Genomic DNA, 14,679 nt, shown 5'->3' on the forward strand with positions numbered 1-14,679 from the left:
GGAAGGTTTCATTTCATCACTTTAAAACCTCAAAAAATGAAGGTTTTGAGCATGTACCGAGATTTAAAGGGGAGGACTATTTATCAGACACACGGGAGTAAAATGCCTGAAAACTGGAAATGACTAACCAGGATGCTGACCCCAAACAAAAAAGGGATTTACGGGCCTCCCTTTCAACCTGGCTTCCTGACAAATGAGCACGTCAGCACGGACCAGCCACCCCGGGTGCAGAGGTTCTCGGGCCAACCTGAGAGCTGTTTTGAGTCACAATCCAATCCGAGACTTTGTTCACCTTTTCTTGAGCCCATTTCCGTGCTGCAAAGGGCACCTGGGTGGCTCAGTCAAACATCAGAATTTGGCTCAGGTGACAATCTTGTGGTTCATGAGTTTGAGTCCTGTATTGGACTCTGTGCTGACATCTGAGGCCTGGTGCCTGCTTCTGATTCTGTGTCTCCCTCTCTGCCCCTCCCCTGCTCATGCGCTCTCAAAAATATATAAGCATTAAAAAAAAACCCCAAAAAACGTCAAAAACACACTTCACAAAAGTACTATCCAAAGAGAGGGCAGGTTCACTTTCCTGTCTGTGTCCGTGGCGAGGCTGAAAGGTTTCACAGGATTCCGTTACGTCTCCGTGCTTTGGAGGCCTGTCTCCATCTGCCCCAGAATTCTGAGCCCATCGGGCTTTCTGTTGCTGCTGTTTCCATAGTGCCCCCAACCGACCTCCCTTGAGAGCTCTTCCACTGGGGACCCCAACGCCTGCACATTTGTTCTCTATTTACCTCTATGTGCCCACCAACTACCAGGTTTCCGAGCCTCACAACCTGGCTCTCTAGTCTGGTATGTGACCATTTTTTCCTGCCCTGCTCCTCAGCCCACCTTCTCTGGCTTTGGTCCCAGCGGAAACACCCCTGCCTACCAGTGAGTGGCGGTGCCATCTCCCTAATGCTCTAAGGGGAAAATGGTTTTCACTTAAAACGGATGCCTGGTGGCGCAGTCGGTTGAGCGTTGCACTTGAGTTCAGCTCAGATCATGATCTCATAGTTGAGGAGATGAAGCCCCATGCCGATGGTGTGGAACCTGCTTGAGATTCTCCCCCCACCACATGCATGTTCCAACTTTTTTTTTTTTTAACGTAAACAAACTACATAAAAAATTGAAACCTCAAGACAGAGACCAGCATCAAAGTGAGGAAACAGTCTCTGGGCAGCTGGGTGATGTGTGGCCACGAGAGGCGGAAGGACCAGCATCCTCAGACTGTATCGCTACGGCTACGCTTTCCCTACTCACTGCTGGGTGCCACCTCATGCCACCTAAGACTTGACAGCTGCCATCTTACTCTTTTCCAGAGGAAACCACAGGCAGGTTAAGTTAGTTTAAAATTTTATTTTTTTTTAATTTTTTTTTAATATTTTTATGTAATAAAAAGTAAAAGTCCTTGTCCAACCATCCATGTAGGGCATCTGTCTGTCTGTCTGTCTGTCTGTCTCACTCCGGTCACTCAAGTTAATGGGGAAGAAAGAAACAGGGGGGCCCAAGTCTGAGGTTATAAATAATAGAAAATAAAAGATCTTCCGTCTCCAGCGGGGGATAGATGAGAGGGTGGGAGGGCAAGATGGGGTGGGGATGGGCAGGGGCAGAGCAGGAACCCCCCCACCCCCGCTGGACCCTGGCCCTGCCCACTTCGAGCCCCCCCCCCCTCAAGGTGCTTGGCAGGAATTCCCCAGCTCCCCCGGGGTAAAAGGGGGTTTGGGGGGCTGGGACTGGTCCGAGCTGCTGGGGGAAGAGACATAGATCACTCTTCCCTCCACTCATGGAGGTCTCAGGTCGCGGCCAGGACAATCTTCAGTTCCCCGGGGGGTGGAAGGGGAGCTGCTGGGAGGGATGAGATTGAACTGGTTGGAGGGGAAAGAGAAGAGAGCAGGAGCATTAGAACCCAAGCAGCTGTCCCTTCATCCAATGCCGTCCAGTGTGGGGTGTGGGGGGAGTGTGTGGGTAGGAGCGGCCTCCTCAAGGTGTCTCATGGGGGCTGTCAGAAGCACAGATCAATCGCTGTTTCCCAGTGAGCCAGAGCCCTTACTCGTGTGCCCAGCTCAGCCCCCCACACCCCAGCCTGGCCCTGTCTGCTGCGCTGACCTTACCTCGGCTAAGTCAGGAGACAGTCGGGGTCACTGAGAGCTGGGGAGGCAGTGGGGAGGGGGGCTGCTGGATCACAACTGAGCGAGGACGGAGGGAAGCAAAGGACAGAGCCAGGAGCAAGCCCCTGGCGGCGGCGACTGTGGCTTCTGCCCACCCTACATACTTCACAGACAGGTGCAGGTCGGCGGGCGCCCTGTGGGACAGCCCTGCCTCCAAGACCCCTCACTCCCCTCCCAGAACCCGTGCATCCTGCCCCACCTGCAGCCCATCAGCTCTTCCATGCCAAATTCCCCCAGCTAACGAGAACTCACGAATCCTGTCATCGGCTCCTCCTGGAAATCCAGGCGCCTGGCCAGGCTGCTCACCTTGGGGGTGTCCGATGTAGGGGTAGGGTGAGGGTGTGGAAGCTGAGAGTGCAGGCACCCCACTCTGGGGCACCGCGCCTTGGGGGGGGCCCCCATGGCTCTGGGGTGGGTGCAGCAGCATCACCTGGGGCGGGTGGGGAGCCCCAGGGTGAGGGGGCGGGGCTGCTGTGATTCCAGTTTGGACATGGGCCTGCAGAGAACGACAACAAAAAAACCCAGCTGGGAGCACCCCAGGAGCTAGACACGGCCTCCAAGAATGCTGGTATTCAGAACACTGAGGAGGGGGCAGCAGCTAGGAGCCAGGGACAGGACAGCCCCACGTCTTGGGTCCTGACGGTAAAACAGTCCCACAGAAGCAAGTCCCTCACAATCTTACCTGGGTAACATGGGCCATGTTGGTGAAGCCGTGGGGCAGCTGCTGGTGGGCATGGATGGCATACACAGCGGCTGGCTGGGGGAAGCTGCTCTGAGGGGACTGGGCAGAAGGTCCCGGTGGCAGAGAAGGCGGCGTGCCTGTCAGGGCCCCTGGGTGGTACAGATTCTGCTGTGGCTGTCCACTGCCCAGGTGTGGGGCCTGCCCCGCCTGGTGCTGTCAGGGGGAGGGGAAGGGTGAGTGCCACCCCATTCCTCAGGTACCAGGCCTACCACCCAATGACTCCTGATCCTGCCCGCCATCCCCCTCCTCCAGCCACCCGTTCCTGCTGCAACCACTGGGATCGCCCATGGCAGGCACCTGGACGGGACTGGGGGCCGCATGCTGGGACTGCGGCTGGCTCCCAGTAGGCGTGGTGGCCGGCTGCGGCTGGTGGGCATGGAGCTGCGTAGCATGGTGTGGATAGGACTGGTGAACGGTGGCTACAGCAGGACAGGGGGAGAGAATCAGTGCCAAGCACACCGGAGGGGCTAAGGAGCACAGTCTGAGGACAAGGGCACAGAACTCACCATAGAGGGCTTGGGGGGTGGGCTGCTCTGCAGAAGGGTACTGAGGGGTGGAGGACGACACAATGGCCTGGGGATGGCTCCCCGACGTCAGCATGCGTGGGTTGCTCTGAAGCATGGGGGCAAACACCGGCTGGAAGGACAAAGAGAGGACTGGTGGGCACGTCCTCCTGCCCACTAACCTGCAGAAAGCACGACTTGGCTTTGTTACAACCACCGTTTGAAGTTTATGACCCATGCACATAGACGCTATTTTATCTGCACTTTAGAGAGTACCAGTGCTTCGCTACAGGTCCTACCAGAACCAGGACTGAAACCTGAGTGGCCCTCAGCTCTGTGCCCCCATCTCCCTCCCGTGCCACAGTTACCTGCGAGGGGTAGTGGGCCATGGGCTGCATCATGGCAGGCTGGCCCGGGAACTGCTGCGGGGTGTAGGGGATGTAGGAAGAGTACGGCGTGGCAGCCACCAGAGGCGGGCCGGCGGCGGCAGCCGCCTGCATCATTGGAGGGGCTGAGGCTGGCTGGTGTTGGTCCGAGCGCTGCGGGGGCAGGGAGCCTGGGGAAGGGGAGGGAGGGCCGAGCTTAAGCTCCGTCTGCCAGGAGGCAATGTGGCAGCCCCACCGAGCAGCACTGCCTCACTCTGCTCACCTTTTGCTCCCCGGTACTTGCCCTGCTGTCCAGGCACAGAATTGGATACGGGGTATGGATACATCTGAGGTGCCTAGGGACAAGAATCCAGAGGAGGCTGAACAGCTTGCTCACGAATGCCGAGAACAGGACTGACCTGGTCCTCGCCAGGTCAACCTCTTAGCCTAGACTCACCCGGTCTCTCTTCTTACCTGAACAGCTGGTCCCATGTGGATCTGAGGTATGTAGGAAATGTACTGGGGGCTGTAGAGCCCACTCTGGCCTGCTGTGAGCACCGGGATAGAAGGAGTTGAATGAGTCCGGGGCCCCGGAGAAGTTGGGGTACTGGTGGATTTATTCTGCAGTAAGAGACAAAGGAGGATGTGTAATTTTGAGCTCTGCATGCCCCCCTCCCCATGCCTGTAACAGCAACAGTGCTGCACGTCAGATACATTCCGCCCTTCATCTTGCTTAAGCCTCACATCGAACCCCATGAGACAAGTATCCTCAAATTACAGGTGAGGAAACCAAAGCAGAAAAGTTAAATGGCTTGTCACTCGAGCCAAATCAGGGGCCTGAATAAAACCCACATTCACGGGGCGCCTGGGTGGCTCAGTCGGTTGACCATCTGACTTTGGCTCAGGTCATGATCTCACAGTTCGTGGGTTCGAGCCCCCCATCAGACACTGTGCTGACAGCTAAGAGCCTGGAGCTTGCTTCCGATTCTGTGTGTACCCTCTCTCTCTGCCCCTCCCCTGCTCATGATCTGTCTTTGTCTTTCTTTCTTTTTTTTTTTTTTTAATGTTTTTATTTATTTTTGATACAGAGAGAGACAGAGCATGAGAGGAGGAGGGGCAGAGAGAGGAGGAGACACAGAACAGGAAGCAGGCTCCAGGCTCTGAGCTAGCTGTCAGCACAGAGCCTGACGCGGGGCTCGAACCCACGAACGTGAGATCTGACCGGAGCCGAAGTTGGAAGCTTAACCAACTGAGCCACCCTGGCACCCCTGTCTTTGTCTTTCAAAAATAAATAAATGGTAACAAAACAAAACAAAACCCCATGTTCAGAACTAGCCCAAGACATGTGATCCCTGAGCTAAACCCTAAACACGTAACATCTACCACACACATCATGACCCCTCACCCCCAACCAGACACCTGTTTGCCCTAGAGCAACCCTACTTTCACAGTCCCTCTCTCCATGCTCTAACTCCCCACTGCCAAACCCGCCCCTTGAGGAACCAGTGCCCGTCCCATCTTACCACAGACAGCAGAGGCTTCGTGGGATTAAACTCCTTGGCATTGGGGTTCAGCGTGGACTTCTTCACTTGTCTGTGAGAGAGAAAGGAAGTCAAGCCTCACGGTTTGCTCACTTCCCTGACCCCCACCCAGCTCCCCATCTCACTCACTCAGCAACAGGGCCCTCATCCTTGTCATCTCCCTTGATGAGGCCCACCGGGGGGCTGCCAGTCTGGCTTGGGCAAGGCGGCGGGGGCTGCTCTGGCCCCTCCGTGCCTCCTGCTGGTGGCAGGGGTGCTTTGTCCTCCTTATCCGATACGGACTCCGTCTTGGAGGAGACTGGGGACCCCATTGGCTCTGAAGTCAATAAACCATCGACCTCCTTCTCTTTCCCTTTGGCCTCCTCCTTTAAGATCCGGGGAGGAAAAGGATCCAGGCTGGTCTCAGGGGAGCTACTGGACTGCAGCTGCAAGGAGAGAAGCACACACACAGTTGCCAGACAGCTGGTCCAGACCCCAGGCTTGGCTTCTTTCCTTCTTTCCTCATGTCTTCTGTTCCATCTAGTCCTGTGCCTTTCCTATAAGCCCCCTTACCCTCCTCCACCCTGGCTCACTCCCATACTCCTCTCACCTTAAACTGGGCCCCAAACTTTCTCAGTTCTTCCAGTTGAAAGCGTTTCTGTTCATTCTGAAGGCCAGGCACTATGAAAAACAGTTGAAAAGGAAAAAATACGCATTTCTTTTCTCTAAGGTGGTACAATGCTAGTGGCCCAAAGGACAAAGAGAACAAATAAAAAAGCTCTTGAGTTCTACAGAACAAATTAGGATCATACGACTGACAAGATGCTGTTTCCCGAACCCCAACAAAACTCTTGGTACTAACTGAGATGCTCTCCTAACCAAAAGGACATTTAGACCTCAGCCAAAAAACCAACAAAAAACCCCTCTCACCCTTCCCAGCTATCCGGGACAGCTCCTGGGACTCCAGAGTTCTCCCAGGTTCCTTGGCTGGAAGTTCTTTTACTGAGCAAAAAAAAAAAAGACACATGCCTGAAGGTCCTTCTGTCCAGAACCATACTTCACATTGTCCACAAGCCCTCAACTCTCTGGCCCTTACCATCTGTGGGGGCCAACGAGATCTTTGGAGAAGCTGGGGAAATGGAGCCTACTCCAGGTTCCACAACTGACGATGTCACAGGGATGGAAGCTGAAGATGTCGGTACTGCTGAGCCGATGGGGGGTTCAGGACAGGAAGCTGAGATTGGGGCAGGGGCAGCCGACTTGGGAGAGCGCGGGGGATACATCCGGCCCACTGGAAGAAAAGGGAAAGCTGTACGATGGTTACTGCTGGTCAGCGCGCAACAGGTAGAGGAAACTGACTAGAAACACAAAATCAGATTTATTTATTTACTTATTTAATTTAATATGCAAGATCACAAACCTAAACTCCTAGGAGAGCAAGACAGGTAAACTAATCAGGTAAAATAGACTCCTGGGCACCATAACAGCCAGGAATGTTTTACAGGAGCAGTCACGACTCTGTTCCAGCTGACTAAGGTTATGCTGCAAGACAGATGGGAGTTTGCAGACTTTCTGTGTTTCCGAAGAAATTGGACATTTTCTATTTCTCCTGTCTTAAAATGCTGACAACTGTGACACCTAGATGGCTCAGTCAGTAAGCATCCAGACTCTTGATTTTGGCTCAGGTCATGATCTCATGGTTTGTGAGACTGAGTCCCTGAACTGGGCTCCATGCTGACAGCTCAGAGCCTGCTTGGGATTCTCTCTCTGACCTGCCCCTGTGCATGCTGCCTCTCAAAAAAATTAAACATTAAATAAAATAAAATAAAATAAAATGCAACTTAAAAAGTTTGTTGTTTAAAGTAAGCTCACATGCTTCCCTTACTGGGCCAACCAGGCACGCTGACAACTAATTTAAACAAAAGGCCTCTGACAACCAAACACAACACAACACAACACAAACCATGGATTGCTATGCTGGCACTTCTACATGAGGAAAATGAATTCTCTTCTAAAAAGCGTAAATCCCAAACCCCCAAAACATCTCCAATCCGGGAACCGTCTCCCATCCCAACATTCCAACAACTGACACTGACATCCCCCCACAAACGTCTATTTCTTCATACAACACTGCTGGAATTTTACCTGCAGGAGGGGGTGGAACAGAAGCTTCTCCAGAGGGCCTACTGCTGGGTGAAGACAGAGTCTTGGCACCACCTCTCAGAGGCCGCTGTGCCTTAGGGGACATGCGGGAAGGACCTATTTTTTTTTTTTTTAAGATGGAGAGAAGAGGCAGAGTATCCGCTATTACACGATCACCAAAACATCATCCTTCCAACCCCCGTCAATTCTCCTTCCCACCTCCTTACCATATCCGCTTCCCTACCCCCCCCCCCCCCACCCCACAAAAGCCTGTTTAACTTACCTCCATTGATTCCTCGTGTCTCAGAACCTGGGCTGGGGCTGCTGTTGTCTAGATGGTGAGGGCCACGAGGTGGCAAAGAGCTAAGGCCAGGGCGGCCACCCCGGGAACTACTGCATCGAACTCCTCCCCGGGGACCTTCCCGAACTCGTTGGGGTAGAGGGATATACTTTCCCTCCCTAAGGGAAGAGAGTTCAAGTAAGGTTGATTAGTCATAAAGCCCACACACATTTTGGGAAAATGAAGTCTTCCTTCCCAAAACACACATGTGCATACATACACCCTTCCTGGCTTCAGCTTTTTGCACTACCCCGTTGGAAGATCTGTCTGGTTAAATGTTGTGTGGCTATAAGGCTTGTGACCTTATAATGTGCCAACCCCTGACCTGACCAACCTGGCCAGAGCTCCACATCCTACCACTCCTGACCTATAAGGAAAGTAGTACCATGTTGTAGTTCAAGGTACAGCTCATACCTGTTATTGAACATCATGTATGCCTTGATTTCATTTGCATAAAGAGAAGAAGATGTACAAATGGATTAACATGTGGAGCAAAAAAATGGTATCACACCCATTTTTTTCCCTCCCCAAACCCGTAAGCTTTAAGCTTGGTTCCCTTGAACAGATTACTTATCCACTCTAGGCCTCATTCTTAAAGGTGAAAACTGGAAAAAACTACATGTTACCCTGTATCTTACACAGCTGTGAAGCTCAGACAGGAGTGTACAAAGCCCTTGGCCCCAGCCCTGGCCCGTACAGAGCCCCAAACAGACCAGGCCGCCCCCTGCAATCACCTAGATGCCAAGCTGGGGCTCTCCCGCCCTGAACCCTGCCGCTGGACGGCACTGTGCTTCTCCTCCTCAGTGCGTCCATCATCGTTCTCCATTGCAATCCGCAGGCGGTACTGGGGGCTCGATTCAATCTCTCGAGCCAACTGGGCCGCGCGCAGCTCCCGCTGACGAAACTCCTCTGAGTTGTCCTTCTCCAAGGGCACCCTGAGAGGACCACCACAGACCACCACCACCCCAGTGCCAGGGGAGAAGAGAAGAGAAAAGAACACATTTCTATCAGTCCTATCACCAGTTGAGGCGTGTGGACGTTTAACCCCTTCAATTCAGCATATATTTAATGTGCATCTACTGGGTCCCAAGCAGAGCAACAAGGCTTTTCTCTGAATCTCAGGTGTACTCCCACACATATATAATTATGTCTTAAGTTCTAGAAGAAAAGCATGAATAATCAGGAAAGAAAACAGTTAATTGACCTGGTATTTTGAGGGGACCATATACAAGACAGATCAGGAGTGGGGAGAGAACATTCAAGACACCCAAAAAGAGCATGAACAAATGCCATGACCCCGTGCCCCAAACTGCATCATCAAGCAAGTACCAAGACACTCACGTGTAAGAAGAAAGGCTGCTATCATAGGTGGTCTTCACACCATAGTTCTCCTCGTTGAACTTGAACATTTCATTGGGGTCCCATCCATTGGACTAAGGAAGGAAGGAGGAGAATGTTTTAAAACCCAACAAGGAAGACAACGACCGGTCATTCTTCTCCACCAGGCTGAAAAAACAAAATTCTAACCAAACCAAGAGTGGAAAATAGAAACAAGGCGGCCAGGAACACCAAGTAGTACTGGCGACTGTAGCGCCAACTGCTAACAGCTAGTAAAACCAAAGTCTGGAGACCCAACAAATCCATTTCCAAGTTAATGTCCCAGAAAATTCTGGCATATGTATATGGGTACACACGTTCTCAAGTTCGGCAAGACGCTATTTTGTTTTTTTTTTTAACATTCATTTTTGAGAGACAGAGCCCAAGCAGGGGAGGAGCAGATAGAGGAAGACACCGAATTTGAAGCAGGCTCCAGGCCCTGAGTTATCATCACAGAGCCCTATGCAAGGCTTGAACCCATGAACTGTGAGATCGTGACCTGAGTCAAAGTCAGATGCTTAACTGACTAAGCCACTCAGGTGCCCCTGTAAGGCACTATTTTAAATAGCAAAATGATGAAACAAAACACCAATCAGTAAAGAAAAAAAATAAATGCATTTTGTTGTGTATATATCCATATATATGCATATAAACAGAGTAAGAAAAAAATCGTTAAAAGCACAGAGTAGATCTATATGCCAACATGAAAAAAATTGGAAAACAACAGAAACCGGAAAATTATTCTTGTGTGGATTAAATATAGCATCATTAATGCCTTAACATGCGAGAAATTTTAAACGACTCAAAACAGTACTTGTTTTCGGAAGGGACATGGGTCCCCATGGTCTTCAATCTTGTCTATACTTTGTTAAATTGAAGGGGGAAAACCCTCTAAGCAAACGTTAGTAGTTGTCAATCGCAGATGGTGAGAGAACAGGTATTTTTGTCCTCTTTTTTCCTTTACCTTTCCATTTGGAATCTGACTGCCATCAACAGGCAACAGTAAAAGACTTTTCTCCCCTCCCCAGAAGCAACTCTTGGCTCCAAGAATGACATGGCAATCAACAACGCACACCCGGGCAGTAGAATGGCCCAGCTCTCAGGTTCTTAGGGAAGGGGACCGTACCATGTCAGACTCGAGGTCATAGTCATCACTGTTGCTGTCACCCCCTTCCCAGCGCTGCAGCACCTTCTCTTTGTGCTCCCCATTCACTTTTGAGTTCATGGCAATGGCTGAATCCGTGAACTTGTCTGTGGGGGAAGAGTTGAAGATTAGGAGTCAGGAGATATTTCACAGCCTTCTTCCAACCCCCGCCCCCCCCATGAGTAGTTCAGGAGCAAAGAACAGTGTGTGTCAGGGCTGGGGCAGGGGAGGGGGCGGGTGGGTGCGGCGTAACAAGCCTCATCTTAATCGTTCAAGAGAAGCAAGGAGTTGAAAGCAAAGCAAGGAAAATGTGAAGACCATACAGGCCGGCATTCATCCCACTGTATCTTAGGCCTCAAGATATATTCTCATAAAGAAAATCTAGCCATCCTCCTCAGAAAAAAAGAAGTTTGTAAAGGGGGAAGAAAAAGAACAAGTCCTTACATAACTGCTCTCTCTACGCCTTCTACTCAGTGAGTCTGGCATAAAAACTTGACGCGATACCTTTAGTAGCATAATTGAAGTCAACATTTCGGAAGTGGACAAGCATGACATCACTTGGCTTAAACACCATGGTGTCCACAATATCTTCGCGACAAGGGCCACCTGCTGGCTCAGACGCTTTCCGGTGTACAGCGTCCACTGCTAGTTCAAACTGTAAAAATCCCAGTTCCCAACAGCAAAAGGTGAATATCAAGAAATGTGATGACCAAAATAGGACTATTTTTCTTTTACCCTTTCTAACCTTTATCCAACACCACAGTCACACAAATAGTCCTCTGAACATCAGCCACAGGAGTATTTTAACACTAAAGTACCCAGCCCTCAAACTTCCAACCCACATGTTTTAGCGCTTTCAGCACTACACTGGAACAGGCCCACAGGAAGGAGTAACACCACAATGCTGTCCAACACCACCCAACTCACATCCTCAATGAGCCTATTTCATTCTCCTTACATGCAACTCCAAAAATAAGCGAATTTGAGCACACTAACCTTTGAGCTCAGAGTCTTGAAGATACCTTCATAGGTGGTACCGTTCCTCACCTTTACATCACAAGTGGAGCCCTGGGACAGAGGAAGAGGAGCGTCTCCAGTAAACGGGTGTATTGCATCCCTCAAACAACCTAGGGGTTAGGTGCCCACTTACCACAACAGCTGTAAGAAAATGCAGCATTCTGGAATTGCCGTAAACACCCTCGAACACCTGTCAGTAACAGAGAAGAAACAGACACTTGACACCTCCCCTCTCTGAATAGCCCCACTCTACCGGCCCCCTGCTCTTCAGAGCCCAACTGACCATTTGTGCACCTAATCTGTCCTATATGCCTGCACGTACCTCTGTACTTTGGGGGTAAGATGAGGCACTCACCGGTGAGTGTGGGGGGCCCTTTCCTGTGCTTTGTCCCCTATAAGACATAACAAAAAACTAGTTAAACATTTCAACTCCTCTTATACAATTTATTTCAAAGAACTTGGTATCCTAGAATCACATACCCTGCGAAGATGCCGATTTAGACTACAAACCAATTAACAAGATTTTCAAACTCTCCCCTTACAGAGGAAGAAAGGCATAGACAGCAAAAGCCAGTAAACACATTTCCTCCAAATGCCACTAAAATAGATCTCAACCGACAATGGTTGTCCATTCAACAAAACCTTCTCACCTTCTCCAAGGGGCCAGGGCTGCAGGCTTCCAAAAAAAAAGCAACGCTACAGTAGGCGTTAACCAATAATCCACCCCAAACATAAAGATGAAAGCTCGGGGAATGCAGATTCAGAACTACCCAGCTCAGGCACGTTACCTCTCAAAACAGAAAAAGCAATCATTTTCACCAGCCTTACGCCCCAAACTCTGGGAGGAGGGTACTCTTTTTAGGATCCACCCTCCTCTCGACCTCTTTTACTCATTCAAAATTACCCACTCTGGGAGAGGTCACCGATCGCCGGTAACCTCGCTCTTCGCTGGCTGATGTAACCGGCGGTTGAGGAGGGCGATGAGGGGGCCGTTGGCAGAGCTGGGGGAACAGCGCAGCCGCAAAAGCCATCCACCGGGAGGCCTCGCCCGGCATGCGCCTGCGCAGTAAAGCCCATGGGCCTCTCAAACGTCCCCCGCTCCGCGGCCAGAACCCTCTGCGCCTGCGTGTACCGCGGCTCTCAAGTCCATTCACACTCACACACACACACACACACACACACACACGAAACCGAGTGGGGTGCCCACCACTCATCCACGAACGCCACGCGAAACCCGCCACGCACACGCCCAAACCCTGCCCTATAGGTTACCCGCGGCTCACGAATGCCCGGGTCATAAGACAGAGCATCCGCGCGCACGTACGGGAAGAGCGCGCGCGCGCTGGAGGTTCCCAATCCGCAGTCCTCCCAGTAGTCCCTCCTTCCGTTCCCCCGCCCACCTCGCTCCCCTCCTACTGGCCAGACCGGGAAGGGGGAGGTAGCAACCCGCTCCCAAGTCCCTCCCTCCCCATTGGCCAAACTGTGGGCCGCGCGCCCCCCTCCATTGGCTACGGCTGGGGACCCCTTCCTGCAGCTGACTCCCCATTGGCTGAAGCCGGGGACCGCGAGACCCTTCGTGGTAATGGAGCCGGGGACCCCGATCACCTCTTCGCCCCCCCAACTCCTCGTTCTGACGGCGCTGGCGGGATGCGCCCCGCCTGCCCTTAAGGCTTGAGCCCCGAGCCCTGACTAGGCTCTGAGAGCCGAGCGCGGCCTTTCAATGTCCCGGTGGCCGCCTGGGTACCCCTTCCCTCTGACCTGTTAGGACCTGCGGGGGCCCACCCCCAACCTCACGGGAGTTCCTCACTCTCCCCGGCGCCCCTTAAAGGTGGCAAGGCTAGGTACCCGCCTCGCTCGGTGTCCTCGGGTCCCGGCCGCTGGGCCGGAGCCGAGCCGCCGCCGCCGCCGCCGCCCCGAAGCTTAGGCTCCAGTGCCCGGAATCCCACCCCTCCTCACCTGGCGCTGCCGATAGCCGCTGCCCCTGGCCTCTCCTGATGTTGCTGCTGCGGCGGTGGCTGCGGCGCCAAGATGCCCTCGGCTCCCCGGCGGAGCCCGCTCCCGGCGGCGGCTGCTGCAGGCCCCAGGCAGGGAGAAGCGGCCGCGGGAGGCCCTGGGGGAGCCGAGGTGGAGGCCAGAGGCCCCGGGAGGCCGCCGTTGGGAGGGCTGGTGCCCCCGGGAGGCCGGCGGGCCACTGCCTGTTGCGTGGGGGGCGGCTGCTGGGGCTGGGAGGTCTGTTGTGGCGGCTGAGGCTTCAACATGATGGCAGCGTCCGGAAGGGGAATTAGGGGGAAGGGAGGGAGAGAGGAGGCTGGGGCTAGGCCCCCGCCGGAGAGCGCGGGAAGCGAAGGGGACTGGGAAGCTGGGGACCCGCCGTTGGCGGGCGGGGGGGAGCCCCGGGGTGTCGGGGTGGATAGAGAAGACCGCGGCGCGAGGAAGCGCCGCGAGGCGGAAGGGGAGGGGGTCCCGCGGGCCGGAGGAAAGCGAGAGGGCGCGAGCCGGCCTGGCGCGCGTGCGCGTCGCCGGGGAAAGAGGAGGAGCGCGCGGGCGGGAGCTCCCGAAGGGGGAGGGGTGAGGAGGAGGGAACGGCGGCGCGAAAGGTCCGCGCGCACCGGGGCGGTTGGCTCCGGGCGGGAGAGGGGAGAATAAAAAGAGGCGAATCTCGCACCCCTAGCCTTTGGAGTGGGGAAGGAGCAGCGCGGGCGCTCACGCGCGCCAAAGATTTAGAGTCCCTAAGGTCTCAAACAGCCCTAGAGGCTGGTGGCCGCTGTCGCTTCACAATGAGCGTGTGAAGCGCTGGGGGAGGAGTCGAAGTAGCCGAGAGGAAGGAAGAGCCGGCCGCCCCGCCCACGCCGGTGGCGTAACGTCGGGATGCCTCCGCAGATGTGTGAGATGTCAAGACGTAGCGTGCAGTTCTTCCGCCATTTGGATTCCCCCCGTGGGCGGAGTCTAAGTGCAAAGAAATCCCGGGTATAGACTACCGACCTCCCCTCTCAGGCGGGTGGTGTGGGTTTCTTGAGCGACTCTTGACCTTGTCTGCTTTAAATAGAAGACACTCAGCATGTTGCAGATAAATCTATGCTAAATCCTAAATTATTTTAAGCTTCATTGATTTAAAGCCTGAATGATTTCTCCGTGCCCTAGAATGAACCCTTAAACTGTAGTAACCGAGAGACTGTTTGAAGGTCAAAGTACCTAGGGTCTAATTCAAAATTTTTGATACTCAGCTCTGCGATGAAGCCAGCCTTCATCGATTCAAAATTAGTTGGGCATTAGGACATTAGGCAAGATGCACTGGATACAGCTGCAATTTAACCAATTCGTGTCTTCAAGGAGT

General features: G+C 53.3%; 1 protein-coding gene across 28 annotated transcripts; it reads right to left on the bottom strand.

Moving 5' to 3' along the window:
* Window positions 1-1,363: 1,363 nt before the first annotated feature.
* ATXN2L (ataxin 2 like) lies at window positions 1,364-14,097 on the bottom strand. 28 transcript variants are annotated; one of them, XM_029947343.1, is made up of 24 exons: window positions 13,302-14,097; window positions 11,668-11,737; window positions 11,479-11,535; window positions 11,325-11,396; window positions 10,833-10,983; window positions 10,311-10,435; window positions 9,149-9,240; window positions 8,542-8,742; window positions 7,751-7,926; window positions 7,471-7,584; window positions 6,422-6,634; window positions 6,256-6,327; window positions 5,936-6,006; window positions 5,476-5,771; window positions 5,329-5,398; window positions 4,280-4,426; window positions 4,089-4,161; window positions 3,809-3,996; window positions 3,444-3,573; window positions 3,235-3,356; window positions 2,878-3,090; window positions 2,448-2,691; window positions 2,139-2,298; window positions 1,364-1,869 (listed from the first exon to the last, which is right to left on the bottom strand). In XM_029947343.1, exons 1-23 carry the CDS (start codon window positions 13,601-13,603, stop codon window positions 2,144-2,146), a joined length of 3,354 nt encoding a protein of 1,117 aa, XP_029803203.1. In that variant the 5' UTR covers window positions 13,604-14,097; the 3' UTR covers window positions 1,364-1,869; window positions 2,139-2,143. The 28 variants fall into 28 exon arrangements, with proteins under 28 accessions (XP_029803203.1, XP_029803222.1, XP_029803210.1 ...); XM_029947362.1 differs by having other exon boundaries at window positions 2,139-2,175; window positions 2,502-2,691; window positions 13,302-14,096; XM_029947361.1 differs by having other exon boundaries at window positions 1,800-1,892; window positions 2,139-2,175; window positions 2,502-2,691; window positions 13,302-14,096.
* Window positions 14,098-14,679: the final 582 nt, after the last annotated feature.

This window comes from Suricata suricatta, chromosome 8, assembly GCF_006229205.1.
Source record: "Suricata suricatta isolate VVHF042 chromosome 8, meerkat_22Aug2017_6uvM2_HiC, whole genome shotgun sequence".
NCBI classification, from domain to species: domain Eukaryota; kingdom Metazoa; phylum Chordata; class Mammalia; order Carnivora; family Herpestidae; genus Suricata; species Suricata suricatta.